Source organism: Protobothrops mucrosquamatus, unplaced genomic scaffold, assembly GCF_001527695.2.
Source record: "Protobothrops mucrosquamatus isolate PMUCROS unplaced genomic scaffold, P.Mucros_1.0 scaffold_137, whole genome shotgun sequence".
NCBI classification, from domain to species: Eukaryota; Metazoa; Chordata; class Lepidosauria; order Squamata; family Viperidae; genus Protobothrops; species Protobothrops mucrosquamatus.
The window spans coordinates 155,343-182,499 of NW_015386213.1; the positions used below are offsets into that span (position 1 = coordinate 155,343).

The window sequence follows — 27,157 nt, forward strand, 5'->3', positions numbered from 1 at the left end:
CATGGGGAAAGATCCAGAATCAAGATACGATGGGCAAGGCCTGTCCACAGGGTAAGGCAAGTCCACAAGGCCAAAGGCAGGCCACAAAGCAAAGGCAAGACACAGGTAAGAGCACAAGTCAAAGCTGGCAGAGTGTAAGCCAAACAAACAATTGTTCCTAACAAAGATAAATTCCCCCTGGCTTCTCCTTAAGTCATCCCCAGCCAGGTATTCCTTGTGAGGAGGGTCAGGGCGATCTCCCGAGTAGTCTCGCAGCCCCCTTTGAGCTTCCCTTTGCTCTACTCTCCATGCCCTTGGATCGAGTGGGGGAGGCAACTGTTTCTCATCAGAGAGTAGCTGCTGCCTATCAGCACCACTACCTGACTGCAGTCAATCCTTCCCTGTATCTATGAGGGCAGGTAGCTCTCCATCTGGTCGACCACCTCCCCAATGCCCGAGGGACCTGGGACAGCATCATCCTCAATCCCTGGCCTCTCCAAACATTCCAAGGGAGACATGCCAACTCCATTGGTTCCAAGTCCTCCTTCTCCTCCTCCAAACCAGGCTCCGATGGAGCTATGACAGATGGCATTCTCTGTCCATGGCAGCCATGTCAGAATTGTCAGGTAATTCTTCTATGTACTCTGAATTCACTAAAATTTTAAATAAGGTGTTCATGATCAGTTCTTGATGATAGAACTATTGTGTTTTCTTTAGTTATTAGTGATGTTGCTATTGTTACACAGTAACTGATATTTTGATAGTTGTATGAGAGAGCAATCAAATATTGCTCTCTATAAAAGTTAGGACTTATGGTCACACAATATATTATTAGGAATATGTTTCAACATCATGGACTTTATATATATCTAAAAATAAATGTTATGTGTTTGCATTCAGTCAGCTAATGATTTTTTAAGAACAGAATACAGGTAATCCTCGACTTACAAAAGTTCATTTAATGATCATTCAAAGTTAGAACAGCACTGAAATAAGTAACTTATGACCATTTTTCATACGATCGTTGCAACATCCCCATGATCACGTGATCAAAATTTGGATGCTTGGCAACTGGTTCATATTTATTATAGTTCAGTGTCCTGAGATCATGTAATCACCTTTTTTAACCTACTAAGAAGCAAAGTCAATGGAGAAGCCCGATGCATTTAACAGCTATGTTAATAACTGCATGATTTACTTAACAACTGTGGCAAGAAAGGTTGTAAAATGGGGCAAAATTAGCAACAGAAATTTCAGACTCAATTGCGATTGTGAGTCGAGGATTACTTGTAATTCAAGATCTCAGTTCTGATATTTTAAAGCCCAATGTCTTTTAGAAAGATCATTAGCTTTCTGCTGTTTACTTCAGATTTTGTAAATGCATAAGCTATGGTAAAAAAAAATCATTCAGAATTGAAGGAAAACTGTGTTTTCAAACTTGTCATTCTAAAGGTCTCTAATAGTTAATGAGCAATATCTGAAAGTTCACAAACAAGTAGTTAGTGAACTTAATGTCTTTTTTATTTTTTAAAAAGTTATTATCCCACCTTTATTATTTTTATAAATAATTCAAGGAACCAAATATACCTCATACTCCTTTCTCCTAATTTTTTTCCACAACTCTGTGAGTTGGGTTAGGCTAAGAAAGAGTGATTGGCCCAAAATCACCCAGCTAGCTGTCATGCCTAAGGCAAGTTTAGAATTCTAAAAGGCACCAACTATGGTTGCTAGCAAGATGGCTACTCCTATTGTTTCCCAGTATTCAACTCCAAGGGAGACAACTATCCTGCATTCTCCTCATGAGGATCACTATTTAGAGTACATGTGGGTGATCCCCTGTCTCCTCTTCTCCTGAGACATTCTGAAGAGCCACTCTAATTACTGGTCGTTGTTCTTTCCTGCAGTTCTTGGCTCCACTTTCACGGAGACATCTTCAGTCTACCATTCCTCGTCCAAAAGCCCTGATTGAAGATATTATCAATTATGTCCATTTTGATTATAATTAAACCAGTGTTGTAGGCTAAGTAAGTTGAGACATTCTGTTTTCATCACTTATTTCTGTATTGATTTCTACCTTGGCAATTTAAAAAAATTATGAAACATTAAATAAGATTATTTGAAAATAAGGTTTTGATATATTATTCCAGAATTAGTCTACATTAACTATACAACTAAAGGGATTTTTAATTGAACTCAGTGATAAAAAGTCCTAATTTTTAAAATAAATCCACTTTGAACTATATTTTGATTACAGTGGGAGCATGAAGGAGAAAAATAGACACCAGATAAAGAGGTTTTACAAAACTGAAATGATGTAAGTAATTGAACATGATCTTCTTATTTTCAGAATATAAAGTTGTATCAACAGAAAATGGAGGCACAGTTGGAAAAGATAAGTCCATTATAACCACAAATCAAACCCATTCTACAGTGGAAAACCTGAAACCTAATACAAGGTGATGTTGTTAAAAGGAATTTTATTATAATAATGAATTTAAGTTTGCATTTATTTATACACTGAAAAAAATTGTATATTATTCCATTCAGTCAGTTTTGGGAATGTGAATAAATTTAGCGTACTAAACATAATATATTAAAATGTTACTAACTTCAATAATAAAAGCAGGTAAGATTGTGCCAGGAAAAATATATTAGGCTTCAAATATGTAGCAAAAGAGTAGTTTTCCTACATTACTAACATAAAGGTACAATCTGTAGTTGGGGAAGAAAAGCATTTCTAACCAGGCATGGAAGCCACACAGAATGTGTCCTTGTTCCTGCCATTGGACATCAGGACATGGGGATCTACAGTATTTCTTCCATCTTGTTCATACAGATTAGACTTAATCTACTCAGAAAGGACAGTTCCAAAAATGTCCTGGACTCAAAACAAAAAATAAATAGTAAATATATGCATGGCCAACCAGCAGTGGCCATGAACTTAGATAAGCAAATAGGTTGCTGCATTCAATAACAATTGAAGCTTCTGAGTAATCTTCAAAGGCAGTCCCATTACAATAATCCATTATGGAGATGATGAGGGCAAAAGTTACGATTCATGGGTTTAAAACACAACTTCCTAAATAAGAAAGTCTGAGTGAACTGACAATGATTGTTAGTATCTGAATTTAGTATCGGTTGCACTAGCCTGTGCATGCAGGATTTGAGGATATTGATCAATTAGCTTACATCGTATAACAAAAATGCAGGACAAAAGAATGGAAGGTAACTCAGGAGAGGACTCGTTTGAGAGACCCCAAACCTAAGCATCTTTTTTCAGTTGTATGCTGAAATATGCCTTCTTCTTCAGCTGCTATCCTGTTCACATGAACATAATATGAACATAATTGGAGTTACTCTCACATAATACAATTCTCATTAATCATGAGCCTTTTCAGATAGAGGAACAGAGCAAGAGAAAATTACAGTAAAAAACGACTTTATCTTAACTTTTGTCAAAAGTGCATAGCAATTTATGCTAAAAGTTAAAGAAGGATGCATATGATCTATAGCTAGGATAGGAACTAATTTCATTGCACCCTGTACTTAGAGCCACTTCTTGCTAAATTCTGAGGTTTATCTGTTTAGGTGCATCTTTTCATATATGGATGTTGGTACAAATATCATATTAAGCCTTATATATATGTTATGAACAAGTAAATCAGTTATAAACTTTTCCAAGAAAATGCACATAATTATGAGTCCAAAAGATAAGTGGCAGATTCTTTAGAGAAAAATGCAAAAGGAAATACAGTAATTTAGGGAAATAAAGGGTAAGAATGATTATATACCTAAGCTTGATATTAATGATAATTAATGATAATTTATTTTCTTTGACAGCTAAAACACTGATAGAATATTCATCAACTGTAAAACTGGGTGCTGTAAAACATGTTCCAAGTTCTGACTTTAGGTTTCTAAGATCACCAAATATTTTTTTCCTATGTCAATAGCTCCTTGATTAGTACTATCAGTTGTCAACAGACATTATAAATAAGTGTTGTATACCCATACTTTAAACGTTAAAGTTTATGGGACATTTATTTTGTATGTTACTTCTTTAAATCTCTAGCAATTTATTGCTGTTCAATTTGGGGGTTTGGAGTAGAGTTTTTAGTTTTATTTTGTTTTTTGGACATCTGGTTTGCTGCAAAATTCCATAAGCTTGTTAAAGACACTGTCCTGATGCAGGTGTTCCATTCTCTCATGGCAACAGAAACCAATAATCAATTTGTATCACTGCTCTGTTTCTTTTTTTCCCTTTGGGTGAGGCGTATTTTGGCTTTCAAACTTGGAAAGCTACCAGAAATAATGTTTTCAGTACTGAAAAGTAAGGGAAAATACATCTTAAGATTTAACAAAGTACAAGAACCTGGAAAATACAAAACATTTTGCCCATAATTTGGTTCACTCAGTTTTCTTCAGATTATTAAATACTGTTGGAATTAGTCAGGTTTGTCTTGACAAACGTTCAAAAACAATATTACATGTTGTGGATTTTCATACTCAGATGACTTAATCTTTCAGCAGTTGCTTTCATCTGGGAATGTGAAGCACTTAACAAACAATACATAAAATCTTCACAAAGACTAAGATATGGTTAGCCAACTTAAAATAATAGTTGGATTAATAATAAATGTCATGCACCACCAATTACCCGTGACTAGTTTTATACTTTGGCTGCAATCCAACATATACATAGACATTCTTGAGTCTTTGTTGAAATGAACCCTTTGCAGAATAATCCATGCTGGACAATATGGCTGAATGTTCAGGCATAGTTTCATTCAGATAATATAGGAACTGATTATCATTGACATATTATGCTACCATGGATTCCAGGCCTAGCAGCAAGCATAATAATTCACTAGTTGGAACCATTGGTTAAGATTTCTCCACACTGTTGCTCCATTATTTCAACAGAGCTATTTTAGAGGCGGCCATTCACTCTTTCCACCCCCTAAGAGGAAACAGAGAAACTATCAGCCATTACAAAGAGAATTGGTCCAAGTACAGGACAGTGCCCTTATAAGCTGCCCTTCCTGAGAAGTAGGAGAAAGCAAGTCAACATCATTACCTGGTCTGTCTCATGGCCAATGTTCAAGTGTATTCATTATTAATATTATTTAGAAAGATTTTTGTAAGCCACTAAAATGTATAGGTTTTTTATATTCAGACCTGAATGCCTATTCTGTTTAATGGTTTGGCCATATCTGCACTGTCAGATTGCCTTGTCCCGAGTATAAGCCACTAATAATTTCTGGAAGGAATGGACATTGTCTTCCGCTGATCTCTATCCCCAACAAATGCAGCCTCCAACCATTTCTGCTTCGTATTAAAAGTAATGTTTTCCATTTTGTGTTGGCTTGGGTTTATCTGCTGCACCACACTTCGTTCTAGCCAAACTCCTGCACTTTGGCTCCCATACAGAGGTAGAAACTGTTATGTATTGAATATATATATAAAGTTGTGTTAATCCCTGCTAAAGTGAAACTTAACTCCAACTGCTTGTGAAACTAAAATAAAACTAACCTTTAGATGACCCTGACTGTTAACTCCCAACTGTTCTGGAGGAAAACTTTGAACATTCATATTTGGGTAGGTTTTTCAAGTATTGTGAATACTTGAAAAACCTACCTCAGAATATCAATTACAGACAATTGCCTGCAATTCTCCAGTTCTAGTTTGAGTTAATAAATAACGTTATAACTATGCTGATCTGCTCCTTGCCTACTGAAGCTCACTACACAATAGAAACCACCTCCATCTCATTTTCCCAGCTGTTCTTCAAGTAAGTCTGTGGCAGCTGCAGCATATAACATGTAGTCTTTGTCAGTGGCATACTGTTTATGAGGGTTGATAGGCAGAATGTCCCAGCTTTGAAATGTAGCAGATTTTGAATCAAGCAATTGTTATAACTAGAATGACCATGAGAAAAAAAATGGGAAAATGAAAAAAAAGGATTTTATTTTAAAGCTGATTACACACAGCCACACACATGCAGGCAGAGAGAAAGAGAGAGACAGAGAGAGACAGAGACAGAGAGATTGTATATCTTGTATATCCTGCAGGCTAGAATCCAGGAGACCATAAGTTCTAGTCCTGCCATAGCCATGAAAACCAACTGATTGACCTTGGGTCAATCATCTCTCTCAGCTCAATCCAACTCACAGGGTTATAGTGGGGAAAATAGGAAGAAGAAGGTATATTGGATATGTTCGCTAACTTGAGATATTTGTAAAATATAAATATAAAAATAATAAAGGTGGGATACAAATATAAATACTTAACTATGCATTTTACTTTATTTTTATATGTTTATGCATGCATGTACACATACACACATGCACACACACACACATATTCAGAGCAAAATTTTCTTAAACCAGTTTAGAGTTAAAGCAGCATAAGATGGAGCAGGGTTAAGGATTGTTTAATTGATTATATGTACTACGAAGTCAGTGTTAACTCCTTGTGACCACATAGATTTTCTCTAGGAATATTTGTCTCTAACTTGGTTCTTCTGGTTTTCCAAGGTGCACCCATTGCCACTGTAACAGTATGCAGTTGTTTTGCTGCCGGTTGTCCTTTTCTTCTCTTTCTTTCCACTTTCACAATATTACAGCCTTCTCCAGAGACTAGACCTTTGCATCCATTTGTTCAGCAACTATTCAAAGTTACAATGGCGCTGAAGAAATTGATTTATTACCAGTTGTCAAACTTCAATATCCTCAGGGCATCTGATAAAAATTTGGAGTGGCATTTATGGCTGGCCTCCCTCTGCCACCACCTCACCTGACTTTTGGGGAAAGGCAGAAGTCCCAAGAAACCAGGCAGGCACCAGGGAGCAATGTGGACAAGCACCAGGGAGCATGGGGTTTAAGGCAACACAGGCCTTGCTGTGGCATGGGGCTAGTTGGTTCTTGCAGCTGGGCAATGCTGCTGGGACTTGGAAGTCTGCCTGGCACTGGACCTGAAGCAGAAGCCTCAGGGCAGTGGCTGTGGGTTAAGACTTCTGAAAGCTGCCACAACTGAGGAGTGCTACCTCAAACACCCATGCCATGACAAGTCTCACAGTTTCTAGTGCCCACCTATAACACCTGCCCTTAGGTCTCACCCACTGTCCTGTTTACATGGCACTCCTAGCTCTTCCCACATCAATTCCATGTGAGGTCCTTGCTTCTTAACTTATTTGGTCCTGTGGTTACAACACTAACTGGGACTGCTGGGATATCAGCCACTAAGCAATGAAGTCATATAATAATAATAATAATAATAATAATAATAATAATAATAATAATAATAATAATAATAATAATAACAACAACAACAACAACAACAACAACAACAACAACAATAAAGTTGGACCTTAGAGGTCATCTAGTCCAACTCCCTGCTCAGGCAGGAAACTCTATACCATTTCAGACAAATGGCTGTCAGTCTCTTCTTAAAAACTTCCAGTGTTGGAGCATTCACAACTTCTGGAGGCAGGTTGTTCCACTGATTAATTGTTCTAACTGTCAGGAAATTTCTCCTTAGTTCTAGGTTGCTTCTCTCTTTGGTTAGTTTCCATCCGTTGCTTCATGTCCTGCCTTCAGGTGCTTTGGAGAATAGCTTGACTCCTTCTTCTATATGGCAGCAGTGGTGGGATTCAAATATGTGAACAACCAGTTCTCTGTATGGATTCCGCTTCTGGAAGTCCATTTTGGGCCTGGGGAACAAAAAATTAGCTACTGGTTCTGCCAAAGTGATGTGAACTGGCTGAATCCCACCACTGTGTGGCATTCCCTGAGATATTGGAACATTGCTATCATGTCACCCCTCATCCTTCTCTTCATTAAACTAGACATACAATATCATACTTTGCAACCGCATCATTTAGCAATGGTAATCTCAACCTCAATGTCAACATAACTTGAGAACTACCTGTATTGTGTCTGAAGCATGGCAGTTTGAGCCTGTTAAATTGGGATTTCACTGAGAAGTTTAAGAATACAATACATTTCACTTTGAACCAGAAAATTAGATGGAAAATTGGGAATGAAAATTTGATTGGTTTACTTTGTGGCAGTCACTCTCTCTCAGCCCAACTCAACTCACAAATTGTTAGGGGGCAAAAGGAGGAAGAAGGGGTATTAGGTGTATTTGCTATCTTGAGTTATTTAAAAATAACAATAAAAGCAGGATAAAAAATCTTTTTAAATTGTTTTAAGGGTTTTTAAACTATCAGTTTTAACAACTTTCTGTCTATCAATTATCCAGACAAAAGGCTGCTTAGGATATTGTCATTTCCTTAAACATGTTTGAAACAATGTATGTTGCCTAAATTTTAAAAAATTGCCAAACCATATTGAGATTTTAAATATTAAAGTTACCTTAATTACACATGTCAAATACATGTTTCCTATTTATTTCATATCACATTGTAAATTATAAATGCACTTTGTTTTGCTTATTTCCTTCCTAGCTATGACTTTGTTGTGATACCTAGCAACCCTCTTGGGGAAGGTCCAAGTAGTGAATCAAAGCCATTTAGAACGGAATCAGGTAAGAATTTCAATAACTACATCAATTAGATATAACTCTCCTTTAATTCTTTACAATTTTATAGAGAAAAACAAAACAAAGTTATAATTATGTTTAGATAAAAAAAAAGTTATAGCATCTGAACAAACTTTCACAATAATACTTGTTTTAAACTGGAATTCATAATGAACAATTAACATTTCAATTATTAGTAAAAACCAGTATTGGGTTGATGTAAAATTTCTTTAAAAAAATAAAATATCAACCACTGATTAAAATAGGTTTAAAAATTCCATGAAGTGTTTGCTCTTTGAATTGCTTCTATTATTTCAAAGGTTGTTATTGAACTATTCAAAATTTGCTTGTAGTTTTCCGATAGTTTAGGAAGATTTTTAGTTGTTATATACTCCTCCATAGTATCTAAAGAGATTTCTTGTTCTTAGTATAAATTGATATAATAATTCCAAAGAAGTCTGTGAATATTTTTGTTATCCATATAAGTCTTATTCACCTCTTGAAGCTTGATTATCATCTTCTTTTCTGCCTGTTTTCTAAGTTTGTATGCCAACCATCCCCCTGGTTTATTTGCATGTTCAAAAAAGTGTTGTTTTGTATATTTACGTTTCTTTTCAATATCTGAGTCAACAAAGAAATTTGTTGTTGCAATAATTTTAGTTGATTATATGTTAGGATCTTCTGGTGAATTCTGGAGTTCCTTCTCCTTCAGTTTAATTTCTTGTAGCACATTTTGGATTTTTTTGTCCAATCTTTCTCTTAATTGCTGTATTGTATTGTATTATATAAAATGACCTCGTATCACAGCCTTACAAGCATCCCAGACTGTTGTCAGATTGGTTCCCTTACCTAAATTATTACAAATAATTTACAAATAAGAAGTATTAGATAAATACTTTCTAACATGTTATCTTTCAGTAGTTTGAACTCAAGTATTCAGTGTTCAGACAGAATTGGTTCTAATGTCAAACAACTTTCTATTTCTAAAAGTTCATGCTAATTACATTTGTTTTCTTTTTAAAAAGTTTATTTTATAATTTCCTTACGATATGTATAAAATTTTAGATAGGTTTGGGGAAGGTTGGTTTGTTTCTTGAAGGCTAATCTTTATACATGGTTTTTCTCTTTCTGTCTGCTCTCTCTTCCACTTTCTTCACAGCTGACCCAAGAGTGACAGAATCTATTTCAAGTAAGTCTTCTTTACAAGTAGCATGCTTATTGGAGACCATTTCTGAGATTGCATAATGTGCTGTTATATGACAAAAAAGGTTTAGAAGAGAAAGGTATTTTGCATATTTTTTATAGTCTATGTCATTTGGAAATATGGCAGGCAGCTATTGGAGAACTGTTTCTTTTGTCAAAACCAATGATGAATAGAATAGAGTAGAGTAGAGTAGAGTAGAGTAGAGTAGAGTAGAGTAGAGTAGAGTAGAGTAGAGTAGAGTAGAGTAGAGTAGAGTAGAACAACAGAACAGAACAGAATATAATAGAATAGAATATTTGGCCAATTATGATTAGACACCCAAGAAATTGGTTTCCATGTAGACGTTCTCAATGTATATGCAAAGCAACAGAGTAATAATAATCATAATGTTACCAATAACAGGGGTTAGTTGAAAAGATGAGCAGGATAATAATACTACAGCCATACAACATGGGTAAATATACTTAGATATAAAACAATACTGAGGATTAGATGTTCAGTAGAGTGAATGGCACAAGAGAAAAAAAACTGTCCCTGTGTCTAGTTGTGGCATCCTGAGGGGAGGAGTAAAACAGTTTATGTCCAGGATGTGAGAGTCTATAGATATTTTCTTAGCCCTCATTCTGACCCACGCAATATACATATCTTCAATGGAAGGCAGGCTGGTTGCAACTGTTTCTTTCTACAACTCTAACTATCTCTTGGAGATTGTATTTGTCCTGTTTAGTTGCTGTACCAAACCACAAAGAACAGATGACAGACTCAAAAATTTCTCTGTAGAACTGTATCAAAAGGTCCTGGGACAGTCTCAACTTTCTAAGTTGACACAGGAAGAACATTCTTTGTTGTGCTTTTTAAATTATGGTTCTAATGTTAGGTATCCATTTCAAACCCTGGGATATTATAGAAACCACAAACCCAAGGGAGTCTACTGCTGATACTGTGCTATCAAATATAGTAAAATTAAGCAACATTATTCTCATATATATTTATTTAGCCTCAATTTTGTTTTCCTTTAGATGCCAGGCTATATGATTATCTTACTTGTTCATTCATTGAAGTTGGAATGAGCCTTTTTGACATTGAATAGTCTGTAGGGTAGTTAGCAATAAAATATGTTAAAATCATATGATTAACAATTGCATGAATAACATAACAAAACAGAAATAAAAAGAAATAATATGAGAATTCACAATAATCTTTTGTCTTGATATTACTTCTTTCCTATTTTAGTAATTTCCTTGTTATTTGTTATTTTTGCATCTAGTCTTGTACTTATATTTTGTATTTACTTGCGTTTACTTGTATACTTGCATGATGGTGCAGTGGTTAGAATGCAGTATTACAGGCTAACTCTGCTCACATCGCCAGGAGTTCGATTCTTTTGATCCTGACCAGCTCATGGTTGACTCAGGTTTCCATCCTTTCGAGGTTGGTAAAATGAGGACCCAGATTGTTGGGAGCAATACGCTGTCTCTGTAAACCACTTAGAGAATGCTGTAAAGCACTGTCAAGCAGTATATAAGTCTAAGTGCTATTGTTATTGCTATTTACTACAGTATATGTTTTATTTACATTTATGATAAGGGGAAAATATAATAATGCTAATATTCTTATACATTGCTTTTTCACTCACTTATGTCAGATGTATATTTTTCATATATTATAACCAAGATCTCATTTATTATTTTCTTGCAGTGGGGAAAGATGCGATTTGGACCGAAGTGAGCTTTAATTCTGATGACTATTCTGAATGTAAGGGAAAACAGTATGTCAAGAGGACTTGGTACAAGAAGTTTGTGGGGGTTCAATTGTGTAACTCCCTTCGATATAAAATTTACCTCAGTGACACACTTACAGGTATAAAATCAAAACTCTCTTAATTGACTATTAACAAGTAAGCATATGGGATGGCTATTTATGTGGCCAGCACAGGACATCGCTAGGTTCAGTATTATATGCAGTCTGAATATAAGATTTCAGACACAGCAACTTGTAGAATAGCATTGGATATTTGTAAGCTTGACTGATTACTCTAGGAAAGTTTATGATGTATGAGATCAAAAAGTTTGTGCCATCACCAAGGCAGCTCCATCAGTATGCAGGCAACATGAAATGTCGTGAATAATCAGTATGGAGGGCACAATGAAACATCATGGGTCCTCTTTTTCATGCTGGCAACCATTGAGTTTCAGCATATATTATTCTATAGAATACAGGATTCTTGTGGGAATGTGCTATTGAAGAATCTAACATGTTCTTTATAGAGCAGTGTGGTTATATAAACATATAACAGATCAATGTCAACTGGGAGACTGATATTCTCCAAACTGAAGACAAGCTTTTGAATGCCTCAGAACTTACATTGCTTTATATGCAGTATATATCCATGTAAAAACAATGTGGTGATGGTATATAACTCTAAGTGCTATTGCTATTGCTATTGCTATTGTTATTGCTATCTTACAACTACATCATTAGTGATGGAAATTCAGCTTCCAATTACCATTGTAACCTATTTGTGCTTTGGTTGGTTGAATTTTAATCGTATTTTAAAAGTGCTTATAATATTTTCTAGGCACATTTTATAATATAGGAGATCAGAGAGGACATGGAGAAGATCATTGCCAATTTGTGGATTCATATTTTGATGGAAAGACAGGGCAAATGCTTCCATCAGATCAACTGCCTACCAAAGATGGTATGTTCTAAACCAACGATAATGAATGAGCTCTTAAGTTTATTTCCGACCTTTAAATATAATACAGAATTGTCATCTTTGTGATAAAAGTAGAACAAGAGTCAACTTTGATACATTACATACCTGACAACCAAGTATTTATTCATAACCATGTTTATTTATCCATTTATATGGCTACCCAATTCAAATCCTGTGGTTCTGCGCAGCATACAAAAATAAAATTATAATTAATACAAACTCATTAAACTTATTAAAACACATTAAAAAAACATAGCAAACAGAACTGAAAACTTCTCATTTATTCACTGGAGACTCAATTCATGACTTCAAAGCTCAAAAGAAAAAACCTGGTCTTAACTGCCTATAGAATTGGTACCAACTGCATGAGAGGAAGAAATTGTCCAAAAGGGCAGGCACTGCCCACAGAGGCTATGCCTCCTAGATCCCGAACAATCACATTGTTTCAATGAAGGGACCATAAGTATGCTCTCCCTAGTGGAATGTGTGGAACAGGCAGATACCCTTGGCAGCAGGTAGTTCTGAAGCCTAAATTCTTGAACCAACTTCAAAGGCAGTTCCTCTACAAAGCTTTACAGTGCTCCATCAGATTATTCATCTCTCCAGTTGCAAAATAGGAACTGAACACAATGTGCATGAGTATTTCAGAAATGTCAGAAATGACCATCCCAAAGATTATAAAATTAACATTATGTTGGCAGAATGTCCTCTTAGAAGGAAAGCATACATAAAACTGTATTTTGCCAACTCAGTCTGCTTGATAACTTTCATTTTGCCAAATTAATTTCTAGTGATTTATTAAGAATAGATAAAATTAGATTAGAAACACACAGCTATAGAGGTCTTCATTCATATTGACATACACAGATTCTCAATTCCACTATTACTAAGCAAAGTATTACTATTATTGCTATTTCAATTATTACTAAGCAAAAAATCAGTCTCGTAATATTTGACTCGTAATATTTTAATATTACCTCCTAGTCAACTTATTGTGCTTGGCTTAAATTCTGGTCTCTCCAGATCTACTTGTGTAGATATATATTATTTATTGTATTTACTTACATTTTGCATCTTGATGAAAATAAAGTAAAAAGGGCATTCACCCTTAGGACTTTCCCAGAAATACTTGACAAAATAATGTTGCTACTGTATAATTGTGTACGAACTTGAAAACTACACTGTACAGGAAGCCATTTAAAAGGTTGGTTTCATAACAATTAGGTATGTGTTACAATGATCATATGTAATACACATCTGTAATTAAATTTTGCTTAGACTTCATATGTTCAAGAATACTTTAGTAGATACTTAATTATACATACATGTGTCATTTTCCCCATTTTTAATTTTTATTAAATGTTTAATTTCTTTTTCAAATAGGTTATTTTAGAGCTGTTCGTCAGGAGCCTGTTCATTTTGGAAAAATAGGAGCTGGAACGCACAGTACTTATGTTAATTGGTATGAGTGTGGAACTACAATACCCGGAAAATGGTAGAACAAGAAACAAACTGATGCACCATGCTCAGAGAAAATAGTTTGTTGTGATATTACAAACTGAAATCTAGCAAGAATACCACGTTAACTTTCAATAGTATTGGCTGCTTAATTATAAATGTTCAGATTTATGCAGAAAGAAATATCATAAAGTGATGTCTTGGGAAGCTGGCTCCCTAATAGTCTCTTATATTATCTACTTATTGTAAAAGGTGTAGTTTATTTTTTACTATTGTTGTGATATTTTGAGGCACCTTCACTGAAAAAAAATCTTCTGAATTGTATTAATGTACATTGCCAATGGTCACATTCTACTACTTTTCAAACTCACTTAAATTATTCTCTCAGTTAATTTCTAGACATTTTTGCTACTTTATAAAAAATCAAATCCATTTGAAAAGTTGCAGATTTTATTCGAACATTAGATAAAATTGACACCACCTCAGATTTCTTCAATTAAAATATCATTCAGGAAAAAAGAATCATGTTAACTGAACCCATACCAATAACCATTCTACTATCCTAAATATATGACCAATCTTTAAAATTGTGCAAGAGCTCCTCAATGCAAGGGAGATTTCAGTTCAATGGTACACACTTTTATTCTGTACTCCCAGTACACATTGGATTATAGCAACAAACATTTATAAAATGGCATTAAAATTGGTTGTATGTCAGAAAGTTATTGGTTTTGATAGAATTTACTGGTATGTGTATAAATAATACTGTAATGGCTGTTCTATTTTTGTCTCCCACCAGAAATTGAACTAATTCATGGTAAACATACACATATGCACACACAACCTATTTACAGGGGGAAAATATATTGCTACGGTGAAATAAAGATGCAAAAGCCTTCCTATTTTTTGCTGTTGTTAATGTTAGAATATTTCTCAAAAATACTGTGTACTCTGGTATATATATCTGAATACAAAGTACACAAGTATTTCAAACAGATTTTCCTTCCTTAAGTACACGGCAGATTCAATCATTTACTTCTTGAAGCTGCTTTGTGGGACATGTGTATATTCAGATTGACGGTGTAAATCATATCAAGAATGTAATCAGGCAGTTTTATTTCAATTAAACATGGAGAAATGTGGCCTAGTGTGTTGTATAGAAGACTGTCAAAGGATATCCAAAGTACATGTATTTAAAAAATGTTTCGTTTCATATAAAACTGAAAAGTAATGTGATCTGCTTTATGAAATGGAAAATGAAGACTGTTTTTGAAAATAATTTAGCTGTTCCCTACATAAAATGCTACATTTGTATGACTTAAACATTTAAACATTATAAAGAGATGTAAGTTTTAATGTATGAAAATGTAAGAAACACAAGGAATATTGGTTTGGTTGTTTACAGAAAATAGTACACTGCAGGTACATTGTACTCTTAATAAATAAATAAATAAATAAAATATTTTTAATCATTAGTATTTATTATTGATATATTCAGCCTACACAAAGCTAAAATTATCTAATTTGAAATGTAAGATTTATTCTTTGAAAAAAAGGTGACAGTGGGAATTATTTTGAAGATAATCCATACTCCCATTTTTTAAAAAAAGAATCCATTAGAAGGCTTTTCAGTGTCCTTTAGATCATTTTGAAAGAATGAAGACACGTGGGACAATATTGCTTTAAATTATCTGATGACAAAATCAAAACGTATAAAACCCTACTTTATGAGCTTTTTAAGATATAAACTATATTGAGACCCCATCTCAAAGGTCATTTAGAAGGGTTTCAAAATTTCACAAGCTTATCCACAGAAAATTGAAGGGCTTGACAATTATATATTATATAATAAGTGCCATTCGAAAATTTTTTGCCTGTATATAGAATATGTACACTGAAAGCTGGAGGAGTATGTGAATTGTGTGTAGTTATAAAAGACAGAACACAGGTATTTGGAGTTATCAAAAAAAGTGTCCAAATGATTCTTGTAGGAATGCTTATGGGCAGCATTTTTGTTCATTTTTGGGATTCTGAAACTTGTTTGTTATCAGTTTGCCTTGGCAAAAAGTCATATCAGGTACTAATTATCATTAATTCCTTTTATTTACAACACATCCAAAAATCAATATAATGAAGAAAACTGTAGTCTATAAAGGACACTAATTTAGCAACTGCATTTTGTGCTATCTGAAAGTCCTAAACACCTTTCAAGGACAGCATCATGATACATCTAATTTAAAGCATGACTAGTTAAAACTAGGTAAAAGCACTCCAATTCTCTGAAATTTGGCTATTAGAGTATGTGCAAGTTGTACATCTTTACCCAGAACAAATTCCACTGGAAGTCCTGTGGCGGCTTCTCTATTGGCAACAAAGTCTCTTATGTTATTTGAATTGAGACTCAATTTGTTAACCCGTGTTCAATTTTGGGAAGCTGATAACCAGTTGTAAATTCCACAATATTTTGGCATCAAGTAGGAAAAAAGAAATAATCAGGATATTATTAGCATAACCACTGTAATAAAACATTATACAGTGAGAGCTTAACCTGAAAAGGGGGGAGTAGATTGGTTCCACTGTTTATTGTGGGGAAGTCAGATCCAATTAGCTTGTTGATTCAGTTCGATTATATGAAGCAGACACTTGACAAGGTAGACACAATGGACTGGCAACTGCTAAGACCAAGGAGTATATATCCCTGAAGAAATAAGTGTGTAATTGACACCAACATGCCCTGAGTGGTTCTGAGCATCTTCTAGCAGCTTCATTCAAGCTAGGGATATGATTGTTGTGATCCATGTTCAATATAAAATGTGTGTAATACATGTAATGATATGTAAGAAACATCTTGAGAGACGGGACAGATGCCGCCTGGGGAACCATCACATTATAGTACCTCTGCTTAATGGATGAAGAATGAGACTCAGAAGGGGCCTTCCCCATCTTCTCAAGACTTTGAAAGAAATGGCAGCAGATTTGCATTTTTATAATTAGAATATTTGTTAATGTAGCCTTACAATGAAGTAGAATTAGCTGATCTGGTTAGGTTTCCTGTTCTGGTTTAACTGGAAGGCCTGACATGCATAAAGCTTCTCTCAAAACCAGATCAGAAATTTTAAAGTTAAATGTTGGGTGTCTCATATTACATTCTATTGTGTCAGTTGCACTGGCTACCAGTTTTCTTCCCAGTGCAATTCAAAATGGTATATTATCTAAAGCTTTAAAGGCACAGGATTAGCTTATTTGCAGAACTGCCTCTCACTTGATAATGCCTGCCTGTCCTACTAGACTGAATAGGATGGGCATGTTCCACGTCTGCCATCTAGTAGGATCTATTAAGTAGGATCTATGAATTTATCATTTTCCAAACCTGTTACTGCAGTGTTTCTCAACCTTGACAATTTTAAGGCATGTGGACTTCAACTCCCATTGCTGGCTGTGGAATTCTGGGAGTTGAAGTCCACATGCCTTAAAATTGTCAAGGTTGAGAAACACTGTGTTACTGCTTTATGGAACACCCTCCCCCAAGTATTCCAGCAGGCCCCAATCCTTTTAGCTCTCCAGAAGGTCAACAAGACTTGGCCCTTTACCAAAAAGTGGGAGCCATAGGATAGTTGTTGGATACCTTGGGATGATGATTGAGGAATCAAGTTTTTAGTTTTTTCTTATTGTTTTCATGGTTTTGGTATTGTTATAAGCCTCACAGAGTTGTACTCTAATATGCATGGACACAGAAATCTTTTAAATAAATCAATAAGTAAACTTTCTTTAAACAAGATATATTTAAGTAATCGTTATGGTTCGTGGAAAGAAGAGCTGATTGTTAAGCTTCAAAATAGGTATGGTGGAAAAGAAAGAATACAATACATAGGTAAAAATCATTAGATGCACACAAAACCTGGATCTCTCACATGCCAAATCAAAGTGCAAGAAGACAGGCACAAGATAAAATGGAATAAACACTGATACTAAAAAGTAGTTCTAGGGCAGAGTGAGGGAAATTTACCAAGGACTTGTGCTGAAATTCTGGGGTATGCTGTAATTGACAAGCATATTCAGCGTTGTGAAAATAAACTTTTAAAAATATGTTTACTAAAAGATAGATGCTAAGGACAGTATGAATTAGTTGCATACTTTTTTAGTTACCATATAGTTTTTCTTCCCTCCAATATTTTAGATCATCTAATTTTAAGATTGGTCTCCATTAAGTTCATGTACTTTTATATAACAGATAAAAATAATACAGCTTTTAATAAACCATTGTAGTCCTAGCAATGTTATGGGCTTGATTTAGAAAAAGTGTTGAACAGGGACATCTGAATAGAATTCAATAATGCTCTAAGCAAAAAACCAACACACCCTTCTGAACAACCCATGATCTTGCCTTACCAGTATTCTGATGTAATTCACTAACCATGCCATGGTAACATCACCTTCACTTACAAACATCAATTAAAATAAGCTATTTATTAGCTAATCAAAATGTTAAAACCACACATAACAGCAGCATTCTATTTCCAGTACAAGAATTGTACTACTCGCTGAATGCTGAGAGTACTAGATTGCTATTAATATGTTATGAAAGGCATTCAATTTACTTAATTCACTTCTGCCAAGCACTCAGCTATTATCATCACTCAAATACCTGTCATTTTTATTGATCTATGCAAGAAAAATAACAAATTTACACAATAATGTTTACTACAGCATTTTTCAGTTGCTACAATAACAGAAATTGCTTTGAATGTGTTGCTTATGTGAAAAATATTTCAACAAAATCTGGGGAGTTGGAAACTAGTTTTCTGTAGAAAGATAGGTGTAACATTTACTAAACAGACTTCTCTGCAACTGATTGAATAATGACTTGAATGTTTTTATTCAATTGTATTGTGAAGGTTACAATTTATTTATATATATATATCTAATTTTTAACAAGTGGATCTAATTTAGTACTTCATTTTATTAGTAAAACCAATTCAAGTAAGTCAGCTAGATTTTCACCTAGCAGTTTAATATGGCAAGCGAGAATGTCATCTGCTTTACATACATTTAGGTAGTGTTTCCAATAGGACAAATATTAAACTAGAAAGCCAATACAGTTTAAAGCAGGAAACAAAATTCATTTGGTCATTTATCCCAGAAAATTAAAGAGCAATGGTGATACCATACAATATTTTGCCTTTTGTTATTTTTTTAAATAGCAATTAAAGAATCTTCTTGTCTGTACAGGTGGAACAGCATCAGCACTGCTTGGATTTACCTGGGGCTTTTTAACAGCATAGTTTCCTTATCGATAACCAGGACCTGGCTGAGTATAGCCCTGGCCAAATGGAGGACGACTGCGTGCATAAGGATTAGGGCCACTCGGAGGAGGAGTCATAGTAGTTCCAGGAGGTGGGGTGAAACCAGGTCTTGGCTGGAAGGTGCTGGGCTGGCTAGGAGCTATTCCAGGTTGCGATGCTGGAGTTACATTATAATTAGCAGACTGGGAAGCCTGAGTTGTATAATTTTGTGGAGTATAAGTGCCTGTTTGATACTGCTGAGGAGGCTGAGCTGGCAGCTGTGGAGCTGGGCCAGGAAAGCCAGGAGCTGGAGCCTGGGAGGCCTGCTGATTGTACCCTGGGAACTGCTGTGCTTGCTGAGGAGCAGTCTGTTGGCTGTAGCCTGCTAAGAGATCCAAGTGAAACAACAGATTTAGAACGTGCTTCTTTATATTGGCATTATTTATTTATACTGAGTTTTATATGACATTAAAGACAAATAAGAAAAGAAAAAGGTGCAAGGAAAAAAAACAAAAAGGACTAAAGTTATAAAATATAACAACTTCCAATCTTTTCTTCAACAGATACTGACAGCCTATCACCTCCCGTCCCTTTTATCTCTTCCAGAAATCTCTTCAACCCTATATTTTTCTATCATAAAATCTATAAATCATTGTTTCATTTTTTTCTCTTTTTTTAGCAAAATGCCCATAAAAGGTTTCCAGCCTTTTAGAAAAGTGTTTGTTTTCTCCCTGACTAAACAGGGCAGTTTCACATTTCTGCCAATTCTAACAATTTTATGATTCATTCCTCCATTGTGGGAATTTCAATACTCTGCCATCTTTGTGCATGCCATTGTATTCTATTACCACATACAAAATTAATAATTTCTAATACTCGTGTGTGTGTACATATGCATATGCATATTCTGGAATGCTATAAAATTTAAGTACAGCTGTTGAAAAAATGAATTCAGAGTTCTACAGCCCTGAATACATATATTCTGTACGCATGGAAGAACAATTTCACGTAGCTGTATTGTAAAGATTGATTTGTGTAGGTGAGCAAAATACAGTTTTTTAGTATCTAGCACCATCAAAAGTACAGATCACACAATTCAACAAAACATGTGTGAAAAAAAATCTATATAAACTGTTAAAAAAGTGACAAGGTAGTAGAAAAGGTGAAACTATATGAATTTGTATTATTTATGCATAACATAAATAGTATATAAACATAATATAGTCTATTTCATATATTTTGATATATAAAAGGTTTCTTTAGAATAAATGCACATTTTAAAGAAGTGTGGACAAAATGGGAAACATATTTTGTTTCAAGCCTGCAACAAAATAGTCCCACTCAAAATGTTCCATAGGAGTGGCCAATGATTATGCTCCATCAGAACAAAACCTATAAATGACTTGAGTGTTTTGTTCCAACCACAAAATGCTATTTTAGAAACATATTTTTGTTCTGCATTCAGAACACTAATAATCCATTAAAAGCTGAAAAGTGCCTGCTGCAACATTGTTTCTGAAACCAGATTGCTGAAAACTTGAGCTCAAAATGGCCAAGTTTCAAGCCAAAAATTTTAGAAAAGTTCAAAATGCTTAGTACCTCCATAAGTATCAGTGTGTGTATGTGTACATGTAGATCCCAGTTTGAAACAATCAATACACATCTGAATAAAAAAGATTATCTCCAGATATCATTTTCACAAATACAAAAATGTAGATAGGAGTGCATATATTTTTAATTTTATGCATTCAGTTATATTACAAATAACTTTCAAAGACAAATTCACTGGTAATGTGAAACAAAAATCTGGATGGGGATGGGGGACTAAGAACTCCATTTATTTTTTGTATAAAACACACCTGAAGCTACTTGCAATGAAACCCCTCCAATGACTGGAATCCTGTTAGCATTAAATACCAGATACATAATAATTATTAAAAACACAGGATCCTTACAAGAAAGCAATGACTAAAATACACTTTTGAACTCACCTGAATTTGGGCTCAAAATTTACTTGAAACAACCAAGAGCACTATAACATAGTTTTGGATTAACTAAGTGACCTATGGCTAGTGATGATACTAAGAAGTAAAGACTATCATCTGTAATGTACACAGTGTAAAGCCTTCTAAAACTTTTTTAAAAAAACCATACATGAATATCATGTAGAAAATTGAATGGCTTCTCTGTAAGGCATCACAAAACTAACTTCCATATGCAGAAAGAACTGTTGGTAACTATATTGATTAACAGCTGCTAAAACTCAGGAGGCATTTATTTTGTGTGTTTGTAGAAGTTGGGCCTCAGATGTTGTTTTGACAAAGATTCATCCTAAACAAAACGTTCAAGAGAAATGTAACCATTCAGATGCAACTTTTCTTCTAGAAGTCATATGACTTATTGGGCATTTGAAATTATTTGACTAGTTTCACTGTAACTGAAGGATTCTAGATTTTTTTTCTAGAGGCAATCTGCAGAGCGGAGAATGACCAAGTAAAATATAACCATTGGGCATTTTCTATTGATTGTATTTTTATGTTAAACTCATTTTTCATAATAATGCGTTCCATCTGGTTTTTTCAACAGTTGTACAATATCCCTTTTAAAAATATGCATCATCTATATCATTTTATATATAAACTATTAAAACAATAAGCTCTGAGCAATGGTAGCATTCAGTTGCTACTTAGGAATACATACATTATCTCTCCAAAACAGCTCTAAACTGTATCTAAAAGTACCTAACTCAGAAGAGCTTTAAAAGCACTTGTGCGTTAATAATATATCCCATCCTGTTTTATTTTTACTTTGAGAACTAAACTATAAAGAAGTATTCCAAATAGGTTACAAAACTATGTAACAATGATGAAGTATCTTCCACCTGCTTACCTTGATATTGTACACCATATTGTTGCTGAGGTTGAGCTTGTGGCTGTTGAGAAGGATATCCAGCCTGTTGTGGATACTGTTGATACATTTGGCCTATCAATTTAAAAGTTAAAATTTTTACAACTTTAGAATATTGCTTGCTTAGCCTTATCTTTCTCATATATTCTCTTAAAACAGGGGTGTCAAACTGCCACCCCGTGGGCCGGTTGCATCATGCGGAGGCCGCACCCCGTGGGCCGGTTGCATCATGCGGAGGCCGCTTCGTAAATGTGAAAAAAGTCACAATACATTGCGACACGTCATGTGAAGCGGCGAGTTTGACACCCGTGTCTTAAAATAAGAGTTTAAAAACAAACATAGAATTAATTTACAGATAATTCTCAGCTTCGTGTAGCAATTGTTCAAAGTTACAACGGCACTGAAAAATTGACTTACAACTGATCCTTGCATTTACAACTGTTGCAGCTTCCCTATGATCACATGATCAAAATCTTAGTGCTTGGCAATCAGCATGTATATATGATGGTTACAGTGTCATGGGGACGTATGATTGCCATTTGTGACCTTACCAGCCAGCTTCCTCCAAATCGGGGAAACCTGATTCACTCCTCAACAACCACCTGATTTACTTAACTACATTGATTCATTTAACAACCATGGGAAAGAAGTTTGTAAAATTGGGTGCAACTCACTTAACAGCCTTGCTTAGCAATAGAAATTATGGTCCTTATTGTGCTTGTAAATCAAGAACTACCTGTAACTGATTATTTTCTAGGGACATAAGTAGCAAGAATATACTTTATATTTTCTCCTCCAAACCATTTCCCAATGAGAACATACAGACATGAATATGTTATCAGAATATAGTTGCCTTTTGGCAGTAAATAGAAATTGATTTAGAGAAGGACAGTGATTTATTATATGCAAAACACTTTGGAAGAAAACTTTTACTTTATCGTCGCTCCCATGTAACACCGTTGCTGCGCGAGCTGCACTGGCTGCCGGTGGCTTTCCGGGTGCGCTTNTTTAGCGGGGTTTTTAAAAAACAATTTTAAATTAATCAAAGGCCAAATCTAATATTTCATTTTAATTATGTTTTTTAACGATAGTATTGGGGTATTTTTTGTATTTGTTTTTTATCAGGCTGTCAGCCGCCCTGAGTCCGTAAGGAGAAGGGCGGGGTAAAAATTCAATTAAATAAATAAATAAATAAATAAATAAATAAAATAAAATCAACAAAGGAGCACACTTCCTTCTCTCTGAGTCCGCATTATCACTAACTGCCTCTGGGAAGAACACCTACCAAGACGAAGATAACAACAATCACAGAAGAGCCTGCATAAACACACACTGCTTTGGAAAGCTAGTTTTATGTGTGCATACCTTTCGGCCAGAAATAATATTGGGATTTTCTATCATATGTATCTAATGTCTATGAAATGAACCAGATATTTAAAAAATATTTCTAACTATTTATTTAGAAAATTTATCTAGTACTTCTAGTAAGTATGCTTCACTTTTAAGCCACTATGCTAATCCTTCAAATAGCCTTTACGCTTTTCATTTTAGAGAATTCTTTGTTAGTGCACCACCTAGTGCTAGGTCAATCAAAATAACATTTTTAAATCAGAAATTATGCATGTTTCTTGTATTTGATTAATTAAAACATGGCACAGGTTGATTGACTTAAAAACCATCTGTGCCCATATAAAGCACTTTGGTATACAACAAAATCCCCAGTTCCAAGAAACCAAATTACATTTTGACAATGAAAAAAATGAAGAAGCAGTGACTAAACAAAAACATAGCCAGAAGTGAATGTGAACAAATGCGGCCAAAGAAGCAAGTCAAATATATCAGAAGATATACAGTAAATGTCTGAGAGAAATCTAAAGCTGAAGCACATAGTCATGAAAGTAAGGGCGTCAAGACCTGGGACAGTTGAGAAACAAAACTGCAAACAGCCAAAAAGTGGTGTGGAACTATAGGAGCAAATATCATAAATTGTATCATATTGTGAGATGGGGCGTTGTCTTACCTGAACACCTTTTCTCAGCATGACGATGTAGAATCCACAGATGGGTTGATCTTGCCTTTCTGCCCTAGAGACTAAGTCAATCAACCTGTGCCATGCCTCTCTTCCTCCGGCTAGGAATCCCCAGTCACAACGAAGGCGCAGCAGTTAATGATATTTCAAGATGGTGGTGGCTCAAATTCCCCTGAAACAAATTCCCCTGACCGGAAGGACCCTAGGGGGGAGGAGTGGATTCTCCATCGTCATGCTGAGAAAAGACGTTCAGGTAAGACAACGCCCCTTCTCCAGCATGACGAATGGAGAATCCACAGATGGGACATACCAAAGCCTCACTGTCTCTATGGGGAGAAGAAGTCTGGGCCTATGTCCCACTATCTGTTACTACCCTTTGGAGAACTCTCCTGCCAAATGAAGTGTCTGCTGAGGCGAACTTATCTAACTTATAATGCCTCACAAATGAGGAAGGAGACGACCAAGTCGCTGCCTTGCATATCTCTTCGATTGACCCGTGTCACCCACGCCACTGAAGTTGCAGCACTGTGAGTGGAGTGTGCAGTGATTCGTCTTGGAACTGGCAAGGAGTGCGTCTGGTACGCCCCTGCTATGCAAGCCCTAATCCATCTGCCGATGGTAGAGGCAGTCACCTTCTGACCCATTGAAGAGGGGTGGAATGAAACAAATAGGGCTTCAGATTTGCGAAAAGAAGCAGTTCGCTTAATATAGTGACGCAAGGCTCTACAAACGTCCAAGGTGTGCCATTTACGTTCCAAATCATGGGATGGCTCAGGACAAAAATCTGGCAGCACAAGCTCCTGCGTCCTGTGAAACAATGAGTTGATTTTGGGGATGAAGGAGGGGTCTAAGCGTAGGACCACCCTGTCGTTATGAAAAATACGTAAGTCATCTCTAATTGAGAGTGCTGCCAATTCCGAGATGCACATAGCCGATGTGACGACTACTAGGAAGGCGACCTTGAGTGTCAAGAACCGTAGAGTGGAGGTTCTGACGGGCTCAAATGGATGTGAAGTGAGAGCCTGTAAGACCTTGGACAGGTCCCAAGAGGGATATCTGTGAACCACGGGCAGTTTGCTGTTGATTGCTCCCCTGACAAAGGAACGTACCATGGAGTGTTGAGCCGAGGGCTCTGAGTTGCCATATGTGAGCACCGTGGACAGGGCAGCAACTTGTCTACGGATTGTATTGGGTGCTAAACCCTTCTTAAGTCCCTCCAGTAAATAATCCAAAATTCTTGGAATAGGAATTGTAGCTGGATCTAATTGTTGTCTCCCACACCAGTTACAGAAATTCTTCCATGTGGAATCATAGATTCTATTAGTTGCAGGCCTTCTTGAAGCCTGAATCATGGTAATCACATCTGATGAGTAGGTCTCTTTTGTTAGGAGTCTCCTTTCAAATGCCAGGCGGTTAGCTGGAGCCATTGAGGCTCTGAGTGTTGTAGAACCCCTGGCTGAGGGAGATTCGATCTTGGGGTATCCTCCACGGAGGAGAGGTCGAGAGATCTACAAGGTCGGCATACCATGGCCATCTTGGCTAGTGGGGAGCAACAAGTATCACCTCTGCCCGTTCCTGCAGTATCTTCCGGATAACTGCCTGGATCAGAGGGAGAGGAGGGAACGCATACAGGAGCTCTCTGGGCCATGGGCTGCGTAGGACATCTACCCTTTCCACCCCTGGAGACGGGAACCGGGAGAAGAATCTTGGGAGCTGGGAATTTGCCAGGGTAGCGAACAAGTCCAGCACTGGATGACCGAACCTCTCTGATATCTCCCTGAAGAGATCCGGGTCCAGGTGCCACTCGGAGTGGTCCACTGTGGCCCTGCTCAAGAAATCTGCTTGCCGGTTCGTTTCAATTGGAGAAGCAGCACCCTCGAAATGCCGCTCCTTAATTCTGGCCTTCTGAATGTCCTGAGAGTGTTTGTAAGGCTTTCAAGATGGCAGCCGCTAGTAAGCGACCTCCTGCTCCGTCATTATGTCTGAATTAATAAATGTGGCAGCTGCTTCTATGGCTGACTAATAAGACTGCTGAATGAATTCTGGCCAAAATTGACTCTATTTGAGTCTAAACGGCCCTCGCTGGAAGTGAGGGTCTCCCCCCCACTCAGGAACAATAAAAGCAGCACTCAAAATGGCGACCGCTATACTTCTGCCCTGCCTGGAAGCTATAAATAGCTCGAGGCTTCAGCCGAAGCCTACAAAATCGCTTTAACACTCAGCAGTTTGAAAAGCAGCGCTGATATCAGCACAGAGAAGGGAAGGAAAGGAAAGGGAAGGGTACAACCTGGGAAAATCCACAGTTTTGTCTTTCTGCTAGAAACAAGAACCAATCTTCACATTTCTCTTGGGCTAAGACTAAGTCGTGACTGGGGATTCCTAGCCGGAGGAAGAGAGGCGTGGCAAAGGTTGACTGACTTAGTCTCTAGGGCAGAAAGGCAAGATCAACCCATCTGTGGATTCTCCATTCATCATGCTGGAGAAAGGAAAGGGTAAATATGTTCACTGGAACTAGGATAAGCATGAATGAATTGCTTACCATCTATTTGACCAGTTTGGGGCTGAGATCCTCCATATGACGGTTGCTGTGGTTGAACACATGGTGGATGGGCTGCGGAGGATGCAGAAGTGATGCTATCAGGTGTTCCTGAACGTTCCTCCACAGGGGCACTGGGTGGTCCTAGAAAAGAAAATATTTTGAAACAAAATAATGAACAATAATCTGCAATGTCTTCTGGAATACAATATTCGTACTTTCATAATAAAGGTGGGATGCAAATAAACAGCATACAGTAAGATAGCTGCATAACTTTAATACAATTAATTCCCCTGTGTCAAAAATACATAGCTTTCTAGTTAATCTTCGAATGGATGACTGGATTCGTACTTCAAAAAAGGGGTAGGAGCCACAATAAAACCAATGAAATAAAATTCAATTTCACATAACTTTAGTCACCTTTAAATCAAATTAATTAAATATAGGTAATAGCAATAGCACTTAAACTTATGTACCACTCCATAGTGCTTTACAACCCTTT

General features: G+C 36.1%; 2 protein-coding genes across 2 annotated transcripts in view; one reads left to right on the forward strand and one right to left on the reverse strand.

Moving 5' to 3' along the window:
* ABI3BP (ABI family member 3 binding protein) overlaps positions 1–15,351 on the forward strand; it is a 127,761-nt gene extending 112,410 nt beyond the window's left edge. Inside the window, exons 68-73 of the mRNA XM_029284589.1 lie at positions 2,327–2,435; positions 8,447–8,526; positions 9,680–9,709; positions 11,423–11,584; positions 12,303–12,425; positions 13,827–15,351. Coding sequence (XP_029140422.1) covers positions 2,327–2,435; positions 8,447–8,526; positions 9,680–9,709; positions 11,423–11,584; positions 12,303–12,425; positions 13,827–13,942 — 620 coding nt within the window. The 3' untranslated portion in view covers positions 13,943–15,351. The remainder of the gene's footprint in view (positions 1–2,326; positions 2,436–8,446; positions 8,527–9,679; positions 9,710–11,422; positions 11,585–12,302; positions 12,426–13,826) is intronic.
* Positions 15,352–17,661: 2,310 nt separating this feature from the next.
* Positions 17,662–26,799, reverse strand: LOC107289702 (trafficking from ER to golgi regulator; the record flags this gene model as incomplete). Its single annotated transcript, XM_029284591.1, is given in 3 exon segments — positions 17,662–19,568; positions 22,073–22,165; positions 26,659–26,799. Coding segments are annotated over 3 exon segments (614 nt in total), but the record flags the coding sequence as incomplete, so codon positions are not given.
* Between the last annotated feature and the right edge of the window lie 358 nt (positions 26,800–27,157).